Source organism: Erinaceus europaeus, chromosome 12, assembly GCF_950295315.1.
Source record: "Erinaceus europaeus chromosome 12, mEriEur2.1, whole genome shotgun sequence".
Classification (NCBI taxonomy): Eukaryota; Metazoa; Chordata; class Mammalia; order Eulipotyphla; family Erinaceidae; genus Erinaceus; species Erinaceus europaeus.
This window is the reverse complement of record NC_080173.1, coordinates 85937464-85954085: the sequence shown is the minus strand read 5'-3', so window position 1 is coordinate 85954085 and position 16622 is coordinate 85937464. Positions and strand designations below refer to the sequence as shown.

Sequence of the window (16622 nt, the reverse complement as noted above, 5' to 3'; positions counted from 1 at the left end):
GCTTCATGAGTGGTGAAATAGAGCTGCTGATGTCTCTCTTCATTTTTTATTTTTATCTATTTATTACTGGATAGAAGCAGAAATTGAGAGGGAAGGAGGAGATAGAGAGGGAGAGAGGCAGACTACTGCTCCACTTCACCATTCGTGAAGCTTTCCCCCTGCAGGTGGGGACCAGGAGCTTGAACCTGTATCCTGGAGCATTGTAATGTGTGTGCTTAACCAGGTGCGCCACCACCTGGTCACTTCTCTCTGTCTTGCTTCCTCTTTATCGCCACACCTCTCTCAATTTCTTTGTCTCTATCCAAAAATAATTAAACCAATCAAATTGTTTCCAACAATTTCGCTCTCACAGGTCTTTTGTTTTGTTTTGTTTTGTTTTGTTTTGTTTTGTTTTCTGCCTCCAGGGTTATTGCTGGGGCTTGGTGCATTCACTAGGAACCCACTGCTCCTGGAAGCCTTTTTTTTTTTTTTTCCCATTTTATTGGGTAGGACAGAGATAAGTTGAGAGAGAAGGGGAAGATACCGAGGAAGAGAGAAAGACAGACACCTAAAGACAGACACCTGCTTCACCGCTTGTGAGGCGACCCCCCCTCCCCGCATGTGGGGAGCGGGGGCTCTAACCCGGGTCCTTGCACTTCCACATAGTATGTGCACTTAACCCGGTGCGCTGCCGCTTGGCCCCCCAAATTTTTAATTCCTCCACCACCACCACCACCCCCAAAAAAAAGAAAGAAAGAAAAGAAAAATGTTAGTTGCTACAGCACTAATGTAATACAACAGGAATGTTGACAATTTTCACCACCTACGCCCGCAGGGGAATTGCTTGCCCTTACTTGTCATGGCGACTATCTGCTTTGTGCCAGGAGACCGCAGGGGTTTCTGGGATTGGGGTTTTCCCCTCCCATGTGCTTCACTGGCGCTAAAACTTTTTTTGCTGTTCAAAAGTCCAGAGGCACCGTCCAGGGTGCAGGTAGCCGCTGGGCTGCGGGATACCTGGACCCCAGGCCTTGGTGTGCGCTTCCCAGGACGGTGACAAGCTTCCCTAAGCTTCGGGTAAGCTTCGTCTGAGCCCGATGAGTCCTTTCTGAGTCACGGACTCTCTCGTCTTCGCTTGTTTTCAACTGGTGGGGAGGGAGTTACGGGGGGCTGGAGGTGGAGTCGTGGGAACCAAGCGATTTGTGGGGATTGAAGATTGGCTGGTGCACCAACATAGGAATGCAATATTGGGGTCCCTGGCTATAGATGATAGGGGATGTAAGGGTCTTCTTGACTGGGGGACGGGACTTTGGGGGACTTTTTGCAGGCCTAAGAGACAGACGGACAAACGCGCGTGCGACTGCCTCAATGCAATGCCAGGTACACAAAGCATTGTGCTGTGATTTTCAGATCTCGGAACTCTGGGAATTCACGGCGCGAAATCTCAGAACTTAAGGCATCTGATGGAATTTTGGGTTCCATTCTGAAGTTATTTTGGAGGGTGATCCGAGAAGCTCGAGATGCTCTGGCCTTATAACTTCCGGACCTTTGTCCTTTCTGGAGTGACTATTTCCAATCGACCCCGGCTCCGCTCGGTGGAGACAATCCCATCAAAGGCTGTCAGTCGGTTCAGTGGGAACTGTTAAAGGAAGCGTCAGCCCGCGAAACCGGGAGGGCTATCCTGGTCAAAGCCGCCCGCAGCCCTGTTATTGTTTGCCTCTACATTTGCATTTCTACCTTGCTGGACTGTTTCCGGTTTTTGTTTTTTAATTGGAGCAGTTCACTCTTCATGCAATGAGAGGGAAGTAGAAAAAGCAAATGTCTTTTAGAATTCTTTCGGTTCCTGGTCGAGGTAGAATGTTCACCCCCCCCCCATTATTTTATTATTAGTATTTAAATTCCTAGGCTGCCGAGTTAACCGCGTTTGGAAAAGAAGAGGTGTTTGTTTTGGTGCTAACCTGGGTCCCTCCCCTCTCAAATGGCTTGCTCCACCCCTTGCATGGCCCTGTAGGCGGGCGATACCATTGCACTGGACAAGGGTTGGAAAGTGCAGAGGGCAGGTTCTGGACATTTTGGAGATGGCTACATTTGAGAACTAAAATGGTGAAGGAGTGTAAATACGGGTCGTTTGTGAGAAAGAAACTAACTTACGCTTCCAGCTTTTGGGCTAAACCATTCTAATTTCAGACGCGGACAGAACGTCGAGGAAGCGGAAGGGGCAGGCTTTGGAGGCAGGCAGCCCGAGGTCCTAAGAGCAGCCGTCTGTCCGGGCTGGTGGGGGAGCGGGGACAAGGGCGGCGGAACCGAGGGAAGTCCCCTGCCGCTGCTTTTCTCCTGCCTGTGCACGTTACACTCAGCGCCCCTTTGCTGGGACCCTGTCGCTGCGCCGAACAGTCTTTCTGTGCTTAACCAGTTTTCTCAATAGTAGTGGCATTTGCACCGATTTCAGTTAGACGCAACTAACCAAACTGCAGGACATGTTCATGCCACTTGCCAGACTTTTTAAAAATTTATTTATCCCCTTTTGTTGCCCTTGTTGCTTTATTGTTGTCGTCATTGTTGGATTGGACAGAGAGAAATGGAGAGAGAAGGGGGAGACAGAGAGGAGTAGAGAGAGATAGACACCTGCAGACCTGCTTCACCGCCTGTGAAGCGACTCCCCTGCAGGTGGGGAGCCGGGGGCTCGAACTGGGATCCTCATGCTGGTCCTTGCGCCATATGCGCTTAACCCTCTGCACTACCGCCGGACTCCCTCCAGACTCTTTTAAAATATATTTATTTTTTATTGGATAGAGACAGAGAAATTGAGAGGGAAGGGGACATAGTGACACCTGGAATTTTTACATGACACATTTCTGTTCTATGTGTATATGCAGTTAGACTAATTTTCTTCAACTACCACAGTAAATTTCACTTGTGAGGATAGTGCGTTTGGCCTCTCCCTTTTGATGGAAAGCACTATTTCTTATCCTACGCATATCATAGAAGGAATGGTTGGAACATTTTTGTGCAAGATTTCTCCCTTATAATAATTTTTTCTAGGGATGTTTCCTTAAGTTTTGCCGACTAGGAAAGTGTGTGTATCTTCACTTACCAAACACTTCCTTATTACCTTCCAAAGTATTATTATTATTATTATTATTATTTTGTCTCCAGGATTACCGCTGGTACCTGCACTACAAATCTACTGCTCCCGGAGACCATTTTTCCCATTTTTGTTGCCCCTGTTGCTGTTGTAGTTGTTGCTAGGTAGGACAGAAATTGAGAGAGGAGTGGAAGACAGGAAAGAGAAAGACACCTGCAGACCTGCTTCACCACTTGTGAAGCGACCCTTCTGCAGGTGGGAAGCCAGGAGCTCGAACCAAGATACTTATGCCGCAGGTCCTTGCGCTTCGCACCATCTGCGCTTAACCCTGTTATCATCGCTGTTATTGATGTCGTTGTTGTTGGATAGGACATAGAGCGGGAGAGAAAGATAGACAACAGCAGACCTTCTTCACCTCCTGTGAAGTGACTACCCAGCAGGTGGGGAGCCGGGGGCTGGAACCGGGATCTTTACAATGGTCCTTGCGTTTTGCGCCATGTAAGCTTAACCCACTGCGCTACCACCGGACCTCCTATTAATTTTAATCTTCAGCCAGAATCAGCCCAGAACTCACACTTGTACGGTACCACTAAGCCACCTCCCCGGCCCAATTTTATGTTATATGTATTTTTCAGAAACAGACGGGGACCCAGCCACCAAAGAACTGCTCTACCATGCATGGAGCTCCAGCCAATTTCATCCTGGGTGCTGTCCGGGATGCTTCCATGTGTTGCTAGAGATAAAACTCGGGCCTCACCATATGTGGAAGGCTTATTCGTTTGTGGAGTCAACCTTCTGCAACTTCATAGTTCTGTTTTATTTTTTCCCCAGTCAAGTAGCTTTCAACCAAAAGCCAGATAAAGTTGTTTACACAGAGACTGGGTGAAGCCTTAGGAGCATGGTTTTTTAGAGCTTGTGTGTAATTTCAGATAGCCACGGTTCAAATCCTTGGCCCACCCTTGGCTAAATGACTTAATTCCCATAACCTCAGTTTGCTCATTTATTGATAATCCCTGACTAGCTTGCAGAGGATTAGTGAGATAAGCCACTGCAAGCAGTAGATTCCATAGCGCCAGTACATAGCCATTGTGATGATTGAGGGCACACCTCCCTCTCCTTGGAGTCCCAGCTGAGTTTACTGTGCCTAGCATTTGGACCATTGGCTTCAGCCTCTTGACAATTTAGTTGTGGTAACTGATTCTTCCCATACCCATGGGAAGAATCTGCTTTTAAAATGCTTCCGGGGGGGAGTCGGGCGGTAGCGCAGTGGGTTAAGCACAGGTGGCGCAAAGTGCAAGGACCAGTGGAAGGATCCCGGTTCGAGCCCCTGGATCCCCACCTGCAGGGGAGTCACTTCACAGGCGGTGAAGCAGGTCTGCAGGTGTCTGTCTTTCTCTCCCCCTCTCTGCCTTCCCCTCCTCTCTCCATTTCTCTCTGTCCTGTCCAACAATGATGACATCAGTAACAACAACAGTAATAACTACAACAATAAAACAACAAGGACAACAAAAGGGAATAAATAATAAATATTTTTAAAATGCTTCCTGGGGCTAGGTGGCGATGCACCTGGTTGTATGTACACATTACAGTGAGTAAGGGCCTAATGTATGTACTCATTACAGTGAGTTCAAGCCCCTAGTTCCCACCTGCAGGGAGGAAGCACCACGAGTGGTAAAGCAGATGTCTTCTCTATCTCCCCCTTCCCTCTCAATTTCTCTGTTTCTATCCAAAATGAATGAATGAATGGGTGAAGACATAGATAAAATAGTTTTTTAACTTCTTTTTCTTTTTTAAATTTCTTTTTTTTTATTTATTTATTCCCTTTTGTTGCCCTTGTTGTTTTTATTGTTGTAGTTATTATTGTTGTTGTTATTGATGTCGTCATTGTTGAACAGGACAGAGAGAAATGGAGAGAGGAGGGGAAGACAGAGAGGAGGAGAGAAAGATAGACACCTGCAGACCTGCTTCACCACCTGTGAAGAGACTCCCCTGCAGGTGGGGAGACGGGGGCTTGAACCGGGATCCTAACACCAGTCCTTGCGCTTTGCGCCACCTGCGTTTAACCTGCTGTGCTACCACCCGACTCCCGATAAAATAATGTTTTAAAAATAAAGAGTTTGAGGGATAAGGAGACAGCATAATGATTTTATGTAAAGACTTTCATGCCTGAGGTCCCAAGGCCCCAGGTTCAGTCCCCAGCACCGTCGTAAACAGAGCTGCACAGTACTCTCTGGTCTTTCTCTTTCACTGAAAATATGATTTAAAAGGGTGATTCCTGGTGGGCTGGCAAGATAGCTCCCCTGGATATTGTAACTACATTTGTACACAAAGCCTAGGTTCAAGCCCCACCCACCCCCTACTCAGAAGCTTCAATGTTATCCTATCTTTTTTTTTTAATTATTTATTTATTTATGAGAAAGGAGAGAAAAAAGCAGACATCACTCTGGTACATGTGCTGCTGGGGATTAAACTCAGGACCTCATGCTTGAAAGTCCAATACTTTATCCACTGTACTACATGCTATATTATCTTTAACTCTCCTCCTTTGTCTCTGTTTCTTTCTCTTACTATCTGCAAGAGTTGTTTTGGAGCAGTGAACCTAGGCCCTACTACACTGAAGGAAGTTTCATTGTTGTGATCTCTTCCACTCTATCAGTTTCTGTCTAAAACAGAAAATGTGGTGAGGCTGTTGAGGATTGGGGTAGGAGCAGCTTGGGTTGTGGTAAAAGGTTTTGCAAGGGGGGACAAGAATCTTGTCCAGTAGAGTGTATACTTTATAGTATATGAAGGTTCTGGGTTTGAGCTTCTGACCACCACATAGGAGCACCATACAACAGGATGGCTTCACAATTGGTAGAACTATGGTCCCCTACCCCCCCTCTCCTCTCCCCCCCCCCACCACCATCTTAAAAAGAAAAAGTCTGAGGGTCGGGCAGTAGTGCAGTAGTTTAAGTGCACATGGCACAAAGCGCAAGGACCGGTGTAAAGATCCCAGTTCGAGCCCCGGGCTCCCCACCTGCAGGGGAGTGTCTGTCTTTCTCTCTCCCTCTCTGTCTTCCCCTCCTCTCTCCATTTCTCTCTGTCCTATCCAACAACAATGACATCAATAACAGCAATAATAATAACCACAACAATGGTAAAACAACCAGGGTAACAAAGGGGGGGGAATGGCCTCCAGGAGCAGTGGATTTATGGAACCCCAGCAATAACTCTGGAGGCAAAAGAAAAGAAAAACTCTGCCAGAAGCAGTGGAATCATGCAGGCACAGAGCCCCAGCAAAGCCCTGATGGCAGAGAGTTAAACGCATTTGGAGAGAGGTGTGAAGAGACTCCAGGGGAGTTTAGGGGACTTGTGTACCCCTTCCTGGCAGTAACTCTCATACTTCATGGCAAAGCCTGAGCCTGTATGGAGTTGGCAGACAGGGCTCTCCTGCCTCAGGCTGGGTGACCCCAAGGGGGTGTCTCATACTGCAGCCTCGGTTTTTTCCCTGCAGACACCACGCTGCTTTCCAGGGAGCTATGATGGAGGATTTGCCGTTAGAACTCGACGTGGACACTCCTCTTAGTCAAACAACATTTTCAGAGCTGTGGAACCTGTGAGTAGAGGTTATAAGTGAGGGAAATTTTACTGTCCAGCCTCTAAAAACCACTGTCCTGTCCTGTCTGCCCCTACTCCCAGCCCCCTAAGAGTATGCTGTGAGAAATCAAAACCAGTACTGATTTTCTGCTTTTGTCTTTCAGGCTTCCTGACAAGGACCTGGTAAGAACTGGAGGGACTTGAGGAACAGGGAGGAGAGGGGAGTTTGGTAGCCCAACCCTCTGACTTTTGCTTCATCCACAGAGCTCAGTGCTGTGTCCCTCAGAAACCTTTACCGACTTCCTGGATGAAACTTCAGATGAAGCTTCCGAAATGCTCACAGTTCCTGTACAAGCAGCACCAGTACCAGCTGCCCCTGCACCAGTCACTGCTTGGCCCCTGACGTCCACTGTCCCTTCCCAGCAGAATTACCCAGGCAACTATGGTTTCCGCCTAGGGTTCCTGCAATCTGGGACAGCCAAATCTGTAACTTGCACGGTCAGTGGGCCTGAGTACCTGGCTTCCATGTGGCAGCTTGCCTATTTGATCTTTGACCTCTATCCTAAAGTTCAGTTTCCCCCTTGGACTTCCCACTCCCCTTAGATTGTTATCTTTCCATCATGTTCCTGGCATCTCTCATGGGGACCTGGAACTTTTTTCTTTTTTTTTTTTTTTGCCTCCAGGGTTATTGCTAGGACTCGGTGCACAAATCCACTGCTCCTAGAGGCTATTTTTTCTCTTTTGTTGCCGTTGTTGTTTATCATTGTTGTTGTCATTGCTGTTGTTGTTGCATAGGTCAAAGAGAAATCAAGAGAGGACAGGAAGACAGAGAGGGGGAGAGAAAGATAGACACCTGCAGACCTGTTTCACCGCTTGTGAGGCGACCCCCCTCCGCCCCATTTGGGGAGCCAGCTCAAACCGGGACCCTTACACCGGTCCTTGCTCTTCGTGTGCTTAACCAGCTGCACTACCATCCACCCCCTCTGTTTGGTTTTTGTTTTTATTTTATTTTATAGCGATGGAGATAGTGAAAAAGAGAGAGAGAGAGAGACATTGAGCACTGCCTCACCACTCGTGAAGTTTCCCCACCTCTACCCCATCCCCACCTGCAGATGAGGACCCGGCACTGGCTTGAACCCAGTTCCTTGTTCATGGTAACGTGTGCCCAACTAGATGTGCCACCAACCCAGCCGCTATATTATGTTCTTAATTAGAGCATTGCTCAACTCTGACTTATGGTGATGCTGGGCATTGAACCTGGGACTTCAGATCCTAAGGCATGAAAAACTTTCTACATAACCATTATGCTGTCTCCCCAGCCCTTGATTTTTTTTTTTAAATCTTTTTTTCCCCTTGTTTTATCGTTGTTGTGGCTGTTATTATTGTTAATGATGTCATTGTTGGATAGGATGGAGAGAAGGGGAAAGATAGACACCTGCAGACCTGCTTCACCGCCTGTGAAGCAACTCCCCTGCAGGTGGTGAGCTGGGGGCTCGAACCGGGGTCTTTACCCCAGTCCTTGTGCTTTGCGTCATGTGCGCTTAACCCGCTACGCTACCGCCCGACTCCCAGCCCTTGATTTTTTTATTCTTTACTCTCATTCACCTCTTGGCTCTTATAGCTAGGGTTCTGGGATATAGATCCGACCCCTGCCATCTTTGGGCACTCTCCTCACAGAGCTACAGGCATTGCAAACGGTGCTTGTCTATTTGATACTCACCCCATACCATCACATTTGTCGCCTGACTGGCCACTCTCTTTTTCCTTCTCCTATAGTACTCCCCTGAACTCAACAAGCTGTTTTGCCAGCTGGCAAAGACGTGTCCTGTGCAACTGTGGGTTAATTCGCCACCACCAATGGGTAGCCATGTTCGCGCCATGGCCATCTACAAGAAGTCAGAGCATATGACAGAGGTTGTGAGGCGCTGCCCCCACCATGAGCGCTCGGACTGCAATGATGGTGAGAAGTCAGGGGCTACCTATGAGACAAGACTGTGCTCAGTGTCCCCAGCCCCTTAATTCCTCCCTGCTTGCTCTTAGGTTTGGCTCCTCCTCAGCACCTCATCCGGGTGGAAGGAAACATGCATGCCCAGTATCTGGATGATGAGAAGACTTTCCGACATAGTGTGGTGGTGCCCTATGAGTTGCCTGAGGTCTGGTTTGACAACCGGGATATTTGGAAAGACTGGGCTGAAGGGGGTTGTGGGTGGTTATCTAGATTGGAGAATTTTTTGTGCTTCCCCTCCCCCAAAGAGGAAAGGAGGAAGTAGGGAGAAAGAGAGAGACCTATACCACTGCCTCACTACTTGTAAAGTTTCCTCCCTGCAGATAGGGAGCTTGAATCTAGGTCCTTGCACAATGTAACATGTATGTTCAGCCAGCTGCACCCCTGCCTGGCACTTCATTTGTTTTTGCAAAGAACAGATTTCTTTAGAATAGGCATCCACTAAAGGTGGAATGTGGACTTGATCTTGAGACATGAGAAAAACCTGACTCCAAGCTCCATAAGAAATATACAATGTAGTGAAGGAAAGGAACAGGGAACAGGATAAGAGTTTAAATAGAAAACTTAACCCGGAGAAGGCAGGTAGTGGCACTTCTGGTTAAGTACTCACAGTGCACAGGGACTCAGGTTCAAGGCCCTTGTCCCCACCTGCAGGGGGAAAGCTTCACAGCTGATGAAGCATGTCTGTCTCTATCTAAAAGCATGTCTGTCTCTATCTAAAAATAAATAAGTGAAATATAAAAATTAAAAAAAAGAAAGAAAGAAAGAAAACTTAACATTAAGTGGCCTGGGAGGTAATGAGATTTCGAACCAGAGCATCACTCTGGTGCATGTGATGCCAGAGATCAAAAACAGGACCTTGGGAGTCGGGCTGTAGCACAGCGGCTTAAGCGCAGGTGGCGCAAAGCACAAGGACCGGCATAAGGATCCCGGTTCGAGGCCCCAGCTCCCCACCTACAGGGGAGTCGCTTCACAGGCAGTGAAGCAGGTCTGCAGATGTCTTTCTCTCCCCCTCTCTCTCTCCCTCCTCTCTCCATTTCTCTCTATCCTATCCAGCAACGACAACATCAATTATAACTACAATAAAACAACAAAGGCAACAAAAGGGAATAAATAACAAATATTTTTTTAAAAAAAACAGGACCGGGAGTCGGGCTGTAGCGCAGCGGGTTAAGCACAGGTGGCGCAAAGCACAAGGACCGGCATAAGGATCCTGGTTCGAACCCCGGCTCCCCACCTGCAGGGGAGTCGCTTCACAGGCGGTGAAGCAGGTCTGCAAGTGTCTATCTTTCTCTCCTCCTCTCTGTCTTCCCCTCCTCTCTCCATTTCTCTCTGTCCTATCCAACAATGACAACAACAATAATAACTACAACAATAAAACAACAAGGGCAACAAAAGGGAATAAATAAATAAAATAAATATTAAAAAAAAAAAAAAAACCAGGACCTTGGCTTGAGTGTTCAGTGTGTTGTCCACTCTGCAACATCTCAGGCTGTGTGTGCCATCATCTTTTTTTTTCATTTTTCATTTTTTATTATCTATTTATTGGATAAAGACAGCCAGAAATTGAGAGAGGAGGGGAAGATAGAGAGACACCTGCAGCCCTGCTTCACCACTCGCAAAGCTTTCCCCCTGCAGGCAGGGACCGGGGGCTCAAACCTGGGTCCTTGAGCACTGTAACGTGCACTCAGCCTGTGTGCCACCACCCGGCCCTTATTTTCTATCTTACTCAACCTCCCTACAACCCTGTGAAGAGTACAGAGATGGATTAGCCTCCATAGCCCCACAGTTGAGAAAACTGGGACTGAACAGAAGCTGCAGGTCTCTCCAGGGCCTCACTGTGAGCTTGTGTTGTCTACCAGGTCGGATCCGATTGTACCACTGTCCACTACAACTTCATGTGTAACAGTTCCTGCATGGGAGGCATGAATCGGCGGCCCATAGTCACCATCATCACACTGGAAGACTCCAGGTGGGAGCCCACACATAGCCCTTCACACAGGCATGCTTCTCCCTTGCCTATCCCTGCCTCGCCCCCCTCACCCCCCACCCCCAAGCCTGCCCCTCACTTCTGTCTTTTGCACTACCACCTGTCTTCTCTCATCCTCCCCTGCCCCCACAAGTAATCTCTCCCCTCCTGCTCCTTCCCACTTTTCTCTGCTCTGGCCTTGGCATCTCCCTGACCTGTTTCTCCTTGGCAAAACTGAGCTGGAGCTTAGGCTCCACCTTGGATGAGGAAGGTTGTGAGTTATCTGGGCTTGGTTACAGAACAGAGGGGTGAGTCCTCGCTTCCTTGTTTCCCTCTTCTTACTCTGGATAGTGGCAGTTTGTTGGGACGGGGCAGCTTTGAGGTTCGTGTCTGTGCCTGTCCTGGGAGAGATCGTCGCACAGAGGAAGACAATCTCCACAAGAAGGAGGAGTCTTGCCCCAAACCTCCTCGGAGCACTAAGCGAGGTAAGCCGTGGCAAGGCGAGAGACGGTGGAGGGGACAGAGGACACTGTTCTGCCCCAGATTCACTCTCTTCTCCCCCTTCCTTACCTCTTTCCCAGCATTGCCCACTGGCACCAACTCATCTCCCCAACAAAAGAAGAAACCTCTGGATGAAGAATACTTTACTCTTCAGGTACCAACTCTGAAATTAGATAAAGCAAGAAAAGTTAGGGTTGGGGAGACAGCATAATGGTTATACCAAACTCTGAGGCCTGAAGCTCTCAGAAACCCAAGGTCCAATACCACTGCCATAAGCCAAAAGTGAGCAGTGCTGGAGTTTTTTTTGTTAGTTTTGTTTTGTTTTGTTTTTTCCTCTTTCTGTGTACCTTTCCCTCTATATCTCATTATAATAAATAAATAAAACATCTTTTTAATAAAAGAAAAACTAGGAACATAGAAAAGGTAAGCTTAGGCCCAGATTCTTTCTCCACCCTTTTCCTATATTCGTGACCCTGGCTGAATCTTGTGGGTAATCTTGTGGGGGCCAGGTGGGGCCAGGTGGTGTTATAGTGCTCAGGGACCCAGGTTCAAGTCCCAGTCCCCACCTGCAGGGGAAAAACTTTGCAAGTGGTGAAGCCTTGCTGCAGATGTGTCTCTCTCTCTCCCTCTCTGTCCCTACCCTCTCCTCGATTTCTGACTGTCTATCCAATAAATAAAGATAATTGTTTTAATTAAAAAAATATATACTGGGTTGGAAAACTTCAGTTTTGAACTAAATACTCTTTTCTTCTTTACTGCTTTGCTTACTGTTAAGAGTATTTGCTATCGGGAGTCGGGCGGTGGTGCAGTGGGTTAAATGCATCTGGCGCAAAGCACAAGGACTGGCATAAGGATCCCGGTTTGAGCCCCCGGCTCCCCACCTGCAAGAGAGTCACTTCACATGGAGTGAAGCAGGTCTGCAGATGTCTATCTTTCTCTCCCCTGCTCTGTCTTCCTCTCCTCTCTCAATTTCTCTGTGTCCTATCCAACAACGACGATATCAGTGACCACCACAAGGGCAGCAAAAGGGAAAATAAATAAATATTTTAAAAATTAAAAAAAAGAGTATTTGCTATGAAGGGGTAGGACTTGGAGACTTTGGCTCCTGGTTGTGTCTAATTTCTTTTTTTTTTTTCAATTTAAGTTTTTTTTTTATATATTTATTATTTATTTATTTTCCCTTTTGTTGCCCTTGTTGTTTTTTATTGTTGTTGTAGTTATTACTATTGATGTTGTTGTTATTGGATAGGACAGAGAGAAATGGAGAGGAGAGGGGGAGAGAAAGATAGACACCTGCAGACCTGCTTCACCGCCTGTGAAGAAATTCCCCTGCAGGTGGGAAGCCTGGGTCTCAAACCAGGATCCTTATGCCAGTCCTTGTGCTTTGTGCCACTTGCGCACTTAACCCACTGCGCTACCTCCCGACTCCTGTGTGCCTAATTTCTTTTTATTTATTTGTTTGTTTATTTTCCCTTTTGTTGCCATTATTGTTTAACATTGTTGTGGTTATTGATGTTGTTGTTGGATAGGACAGAGAGAAATGGAGAGAGGAGGGGAAGACAGAGAGGGGGAGAGAAAGACAGACACCTGCAGACCTGCAGGTGGGGAGCTTGGGGCTCAAACCGGGATCCTTACACGGGTTCTTGCACTTTGCACCATGTGCGCTTAACCCACGCCGCCGCCCGACTCCCTTCATGTGCCTAATTTCTTAATGCCATTTGATACCATAGTGTTTATTTTGAAGAGACAGCCTCAAAAAGAGAATTTTTAAAGAGAGCATGGAAATAGTCTGTGACTTTGCCTAATACTTCTTCTCTTTTTTTAAAAAATTTTATTTATTTATTTATTTATTTATTTATTATTGGCTAGAGACAGAGAGAAACTGAGAGGGGAGGGGGAGATAGAGAGGGAGAGGAACAGACAGACACCTGCAGCCCTGCTCCACCACTTGTGAAGCTTTCCCCCTGCAGGTGGGGACCAGGGGCTTGAACCTGGGTCCTTGCACACTGCCATGTTTGCGCTTAACCAGCTGCACCACTGTCTGGCCGCACTTCTCTTTCCCTTCCTTCCTTCCTTCCTTCCTCCCTCCCTCCCTTCTTTCCTTCCTTTTCCCGTTTCTTTCTCTCTCTTTCCACCAGGGCTCGGTAGTAATATAATGAATCTACTGATCCTGGCAGCCTTTTTTTTTTTTCCCTTTCCTTTTTTTATTATTGGGTTGTTGGAAAAGTAATGACACATGGTCCAGAAGGTGGCGCAATGGATAAAGCATTGGATTCTCAAGCATGAGGTTCCAAGTTCAATCCGCGGCGGCACATGTACCAGAGTGATATCTGGTTCTTCCTCTCTGTCTCCTATCTTTCTCATTAATAAAAAATTAAAAAATAAAAAAGTAATGACACAGTTTTGCACAGAAAAATATAGAGAGGGAGTCAGGTGGTAGGGCAGTGGGTTAAGCACACATGTGAAGCGCAAAGACCTGCTAAGGATCCTGGTTCCAGCTTCCCGCTCCCCACCTGCAGGGGAGTCGCTTCACAGGCGGTGAAGCAGGTCTGCAGGTGTCTATCTTTCTCTCCCCCTCTCTGTCTTCCCCTCCTCTCTCCATTTCTTTCTGTCCTATCCAACAATGACGACATCAAGAGCAACAACAATAATAACTATAGCAACAAAGCAAGGGCAACAAAAGGGAATAAATAAATATTAAAAATAAAATTTAATAAATATTATTAATATATAATTTAATAACTATGATATATAAATAAATATTTATTTAAAAATAAATAATAAATAAAATTTTTTTAAGAAGAAAAATGTAGAGAAAATACATCATGACTTTACTAGCAGCCCAATAGATAGAACAGAGAGAAATTAAGAAGGGAAGATAAAAAGAGAGAAGGACACCTGTAGACATGCTTCACTACTCATGAAGCTTCTCCCCTGCAGATGGGGACCAGGGGCTTGAACCCAGGTCCTTGCACATGACAACATAAGCTTTCAACTGGATGTTGCCACTGTCTGGCTCCTGCCTAATACTTCATGTGTATGTGTGTGTGTGTGTATTGGATACAGACAGAGAAATTAAAGGTCTGATTTATTGATTTATTTATTTTTATCAGAGTACTGCTCAGCTCTGGTTTGTGGTGGTGCTAGGGATTGAACCTGAGACCTTTGATGCCTCAGGCATGAAAGTCTTTTTACTTATTCCCTTTTGTCACCCTTGTTGTAGTTATTGATGTCGTTGTTGGATAGGACAGAGAGAAGTGGAGAGAGGAGGGAAAGACAGACACCTGCAGACCTACTTCACTGCCTGTAAAGCGACTCCCCTGCTGGTGGGGAGCTGGGGGCTCAAACCGGGATCCTTATGGAGTTCCTTGTGCTTTGCACCACATGCGCTTAACCCACTGCGCTAAGTCCCAACTCCCCATAGAAGTCTTTTTGCATAACCATTATGCTGTCTCCTCAGCCTCCTAATACTTTTTTTTTAATTTTTAAATTATTTTCTTGATTTATTGGATAGAGACAGCCAGAAATTAAGAGGAGGGGGAGATAGAGAGACACCTGCAGCACTGCTTTACCACTTGCAAAGCTTTCCTACTGCAGGTGGGGACCGGGAGCTTGAACCTGGGTCCTTGTGCACCATAACGTGCGCTCAACCAGGTGTGCCACCACCCGGTCCCCTCCTAGTACTTCTCTACCCCCTGTTCTTATCACAGATCCGTGGGCGCGAACGCTTTGAGATGTTCCGACAACTAAATGAAGCCTTGGAGCTGAAGGATGCTCATGAGGAGAAGGAGTCAGCGCCTCACTCCAGGCGAGTAACCTGGAGCCTCCAGGCTCCACCTCCCTGACATGTTAGGAAGCCTTAGGATTCCATTCCAACTCTACCTTCAAGGTAAAAAGCAACTTATTCCCGCCTGTTGGGCCTTGACCCTGCTTAAGCAATCTTTAGTCTTCCTTTAGTTGTATTATACAGTTATTTTCCACCTCAGCACAGACCCTAAGGCTTCTCATATCTAGGAATGAGTGGGTATCTTCAACATTTCTGGCAACTCCTAGCTCAGAGTTGGGATGTCTAAACTAAGGGCCTGCCGAGTATGGGGAAGTATAATGTAGAGGCTGGGTTTAGGGACAGACCTTCATCCCTGCCAAGTACTACTGAATCCTATGTAAGCCCCCACTACCACCACCACCTTAGGCTCTGTGCTCTCACTTGTCAAATTGAGAGGTTAATAGATGCAGGTATCCCAGGGTGCTCAGTAAATAAACATGTCTGCAGTTGGTGATGATCATTTTGACTTAAACTTGCCTTGTTCCATCCTTCTCGGGCCCTTAAAAGCCTAGATCTAGGAAAAGGAACCCACAGTCTCAGTGTGATGATATCATTTCCTCTCTAACCCTTTCTCTCCACAGCCACCTGAAATCCAAGAAGGGGAAATCTACTTCCCTCTGTAAAAAGCTGTTGTTGAAGACAGAGGGGGTCGACTCAGATTGATATCATCTACTCTCTGTCCCCCTCCGACACCCCACCCTTGCCCCTCTTCTGTTGCATTTATTGGGCTTCAGCTTTATTTTGCTTGATACAGATGTGCCTCAGAAATGACTTTGGGGCACTACTATAGAAGTTAGCCAGCACTTGTGTATTTCTTTGTTTCGTTTTGTTTTTGGTGTAAGGTATGGATAGCTAAGATTTTCTGGCTTAACTTGAAGGTTTTTTTTTTTTACCCTGAGAAACATTTGGGAGAACTAGGAAGATAAGAAAAGATTTCTACACACAAGAAATGATTTAGGAAGGATCTAGAAACAGCCAAACACTGCCTTGGCAGCCCCATCCTCTACCACTTTGTCCAGGAAAGCTCAGGGAAGCTGTCTCATGTTGTTGAATTGCTCCTGGGTTTAGTGTCCATGTTTATAAAATGCTGAGAGTCATACCTATCTCATGGGACTTGCTGTGAGGATCAATGGAGTAATATATGTCTGCCCCAAAGCCACCTTCTATTACATCATGTCTGGGATTGATTGCCCTGGCGAGTGCTCTGTGCCCTCTGGTGGCTGGGTTGACAGCTTCTGTGGCTGGGCAGCTCTTAACAGGGTGGGAGTTTCCAGGTCTCTTCTCTGGCTTAGACAAACCCTGTTTTACTTCAGCTGGCTCCCAGGAGTAATTCTTACTACATCCCACATCCTGGAGGGTTCTGTCTCTGTCTACCAAAATGTTTCCTCTCCCCCCACATGTGGTTTCTGCAAAGTGCATCTGCATTTTCATCACCTACTCCCCTCCCCCCCCTTTTTTAATCCTATTTTTTATACCAGTTTTCTTCTTTTACAATAAAAGTTTTCTACCATTTGTGTGTCTGAGGGGTGGTGCAGGGTGGTAAAGGAGGTGACGCTGGGTTGCAGCCACTTGAATCTCCCGGGAGTGTAGGCGGTGGGCTCAACGCCTGGGTTCCGGGAGGAGAACAAAAGCTGGAGACTGGGTCAGTCTGCAGGCTGCATGACAACAAGGGAGCGGGGCTCCA

General features: G+C 46.9%; 1 protein-coding gene across 3 annotated transcripts; it reads left to right on the top strand.

Annotated features, from left to right (window-relative positions):
• The first annotated feature begins 914 nt into the window (after positions 1 to 914).
• On the top strand, positions 915 to 16450 carry TP53 (tumor protein p53). Of its 3 annotated transcripts, XM_060204318.1 has the most exons (12): positions 939 to 1053; positions 1387 to 2221; positions 6555 to 6656; positions 6802 to 6820; positions 6902 to 7135; positions 8414 to 8597; positions 8678 to 8790; positions 10505 to 10614; positions 10963 to 11096; positions 11193 to 11266; positions 14823 to 14920; positions 15520 to 16450. In XM_060204318.1, the coding sequence occupies exons 3-12, from the start codon at positions 6580 to 6582 to the stop codon at positions 15599 to 15601; spliced, it is 1125 nt and encodes a 374-aa protein (XP_060060301.1). In that variant the 5' UTR covers positions 939 to 1053; positions 1387 to 2221; positions 6555 to 6579; the 3' UTR covers positions 15602 to 16450. The 3 variants fall into 3 exon arrangements, with proteins under 3 accessions (XP_016043723.1, XP_060060301.1, XP_060060302.1); XM_016188237.2 differs by lacking the exon at positions 1387 to 2221 and having other exon boundaries at positions 915 to 1053; XM_060204319.1 differs by lacking the exons at positions 939 to 1053; positions 1387 to 2221 and adding an exon at positions 1333 to 1356.
• The last annotated feature ends 172 nt before the right edge of the window (positions 16451 to 16622 follow it).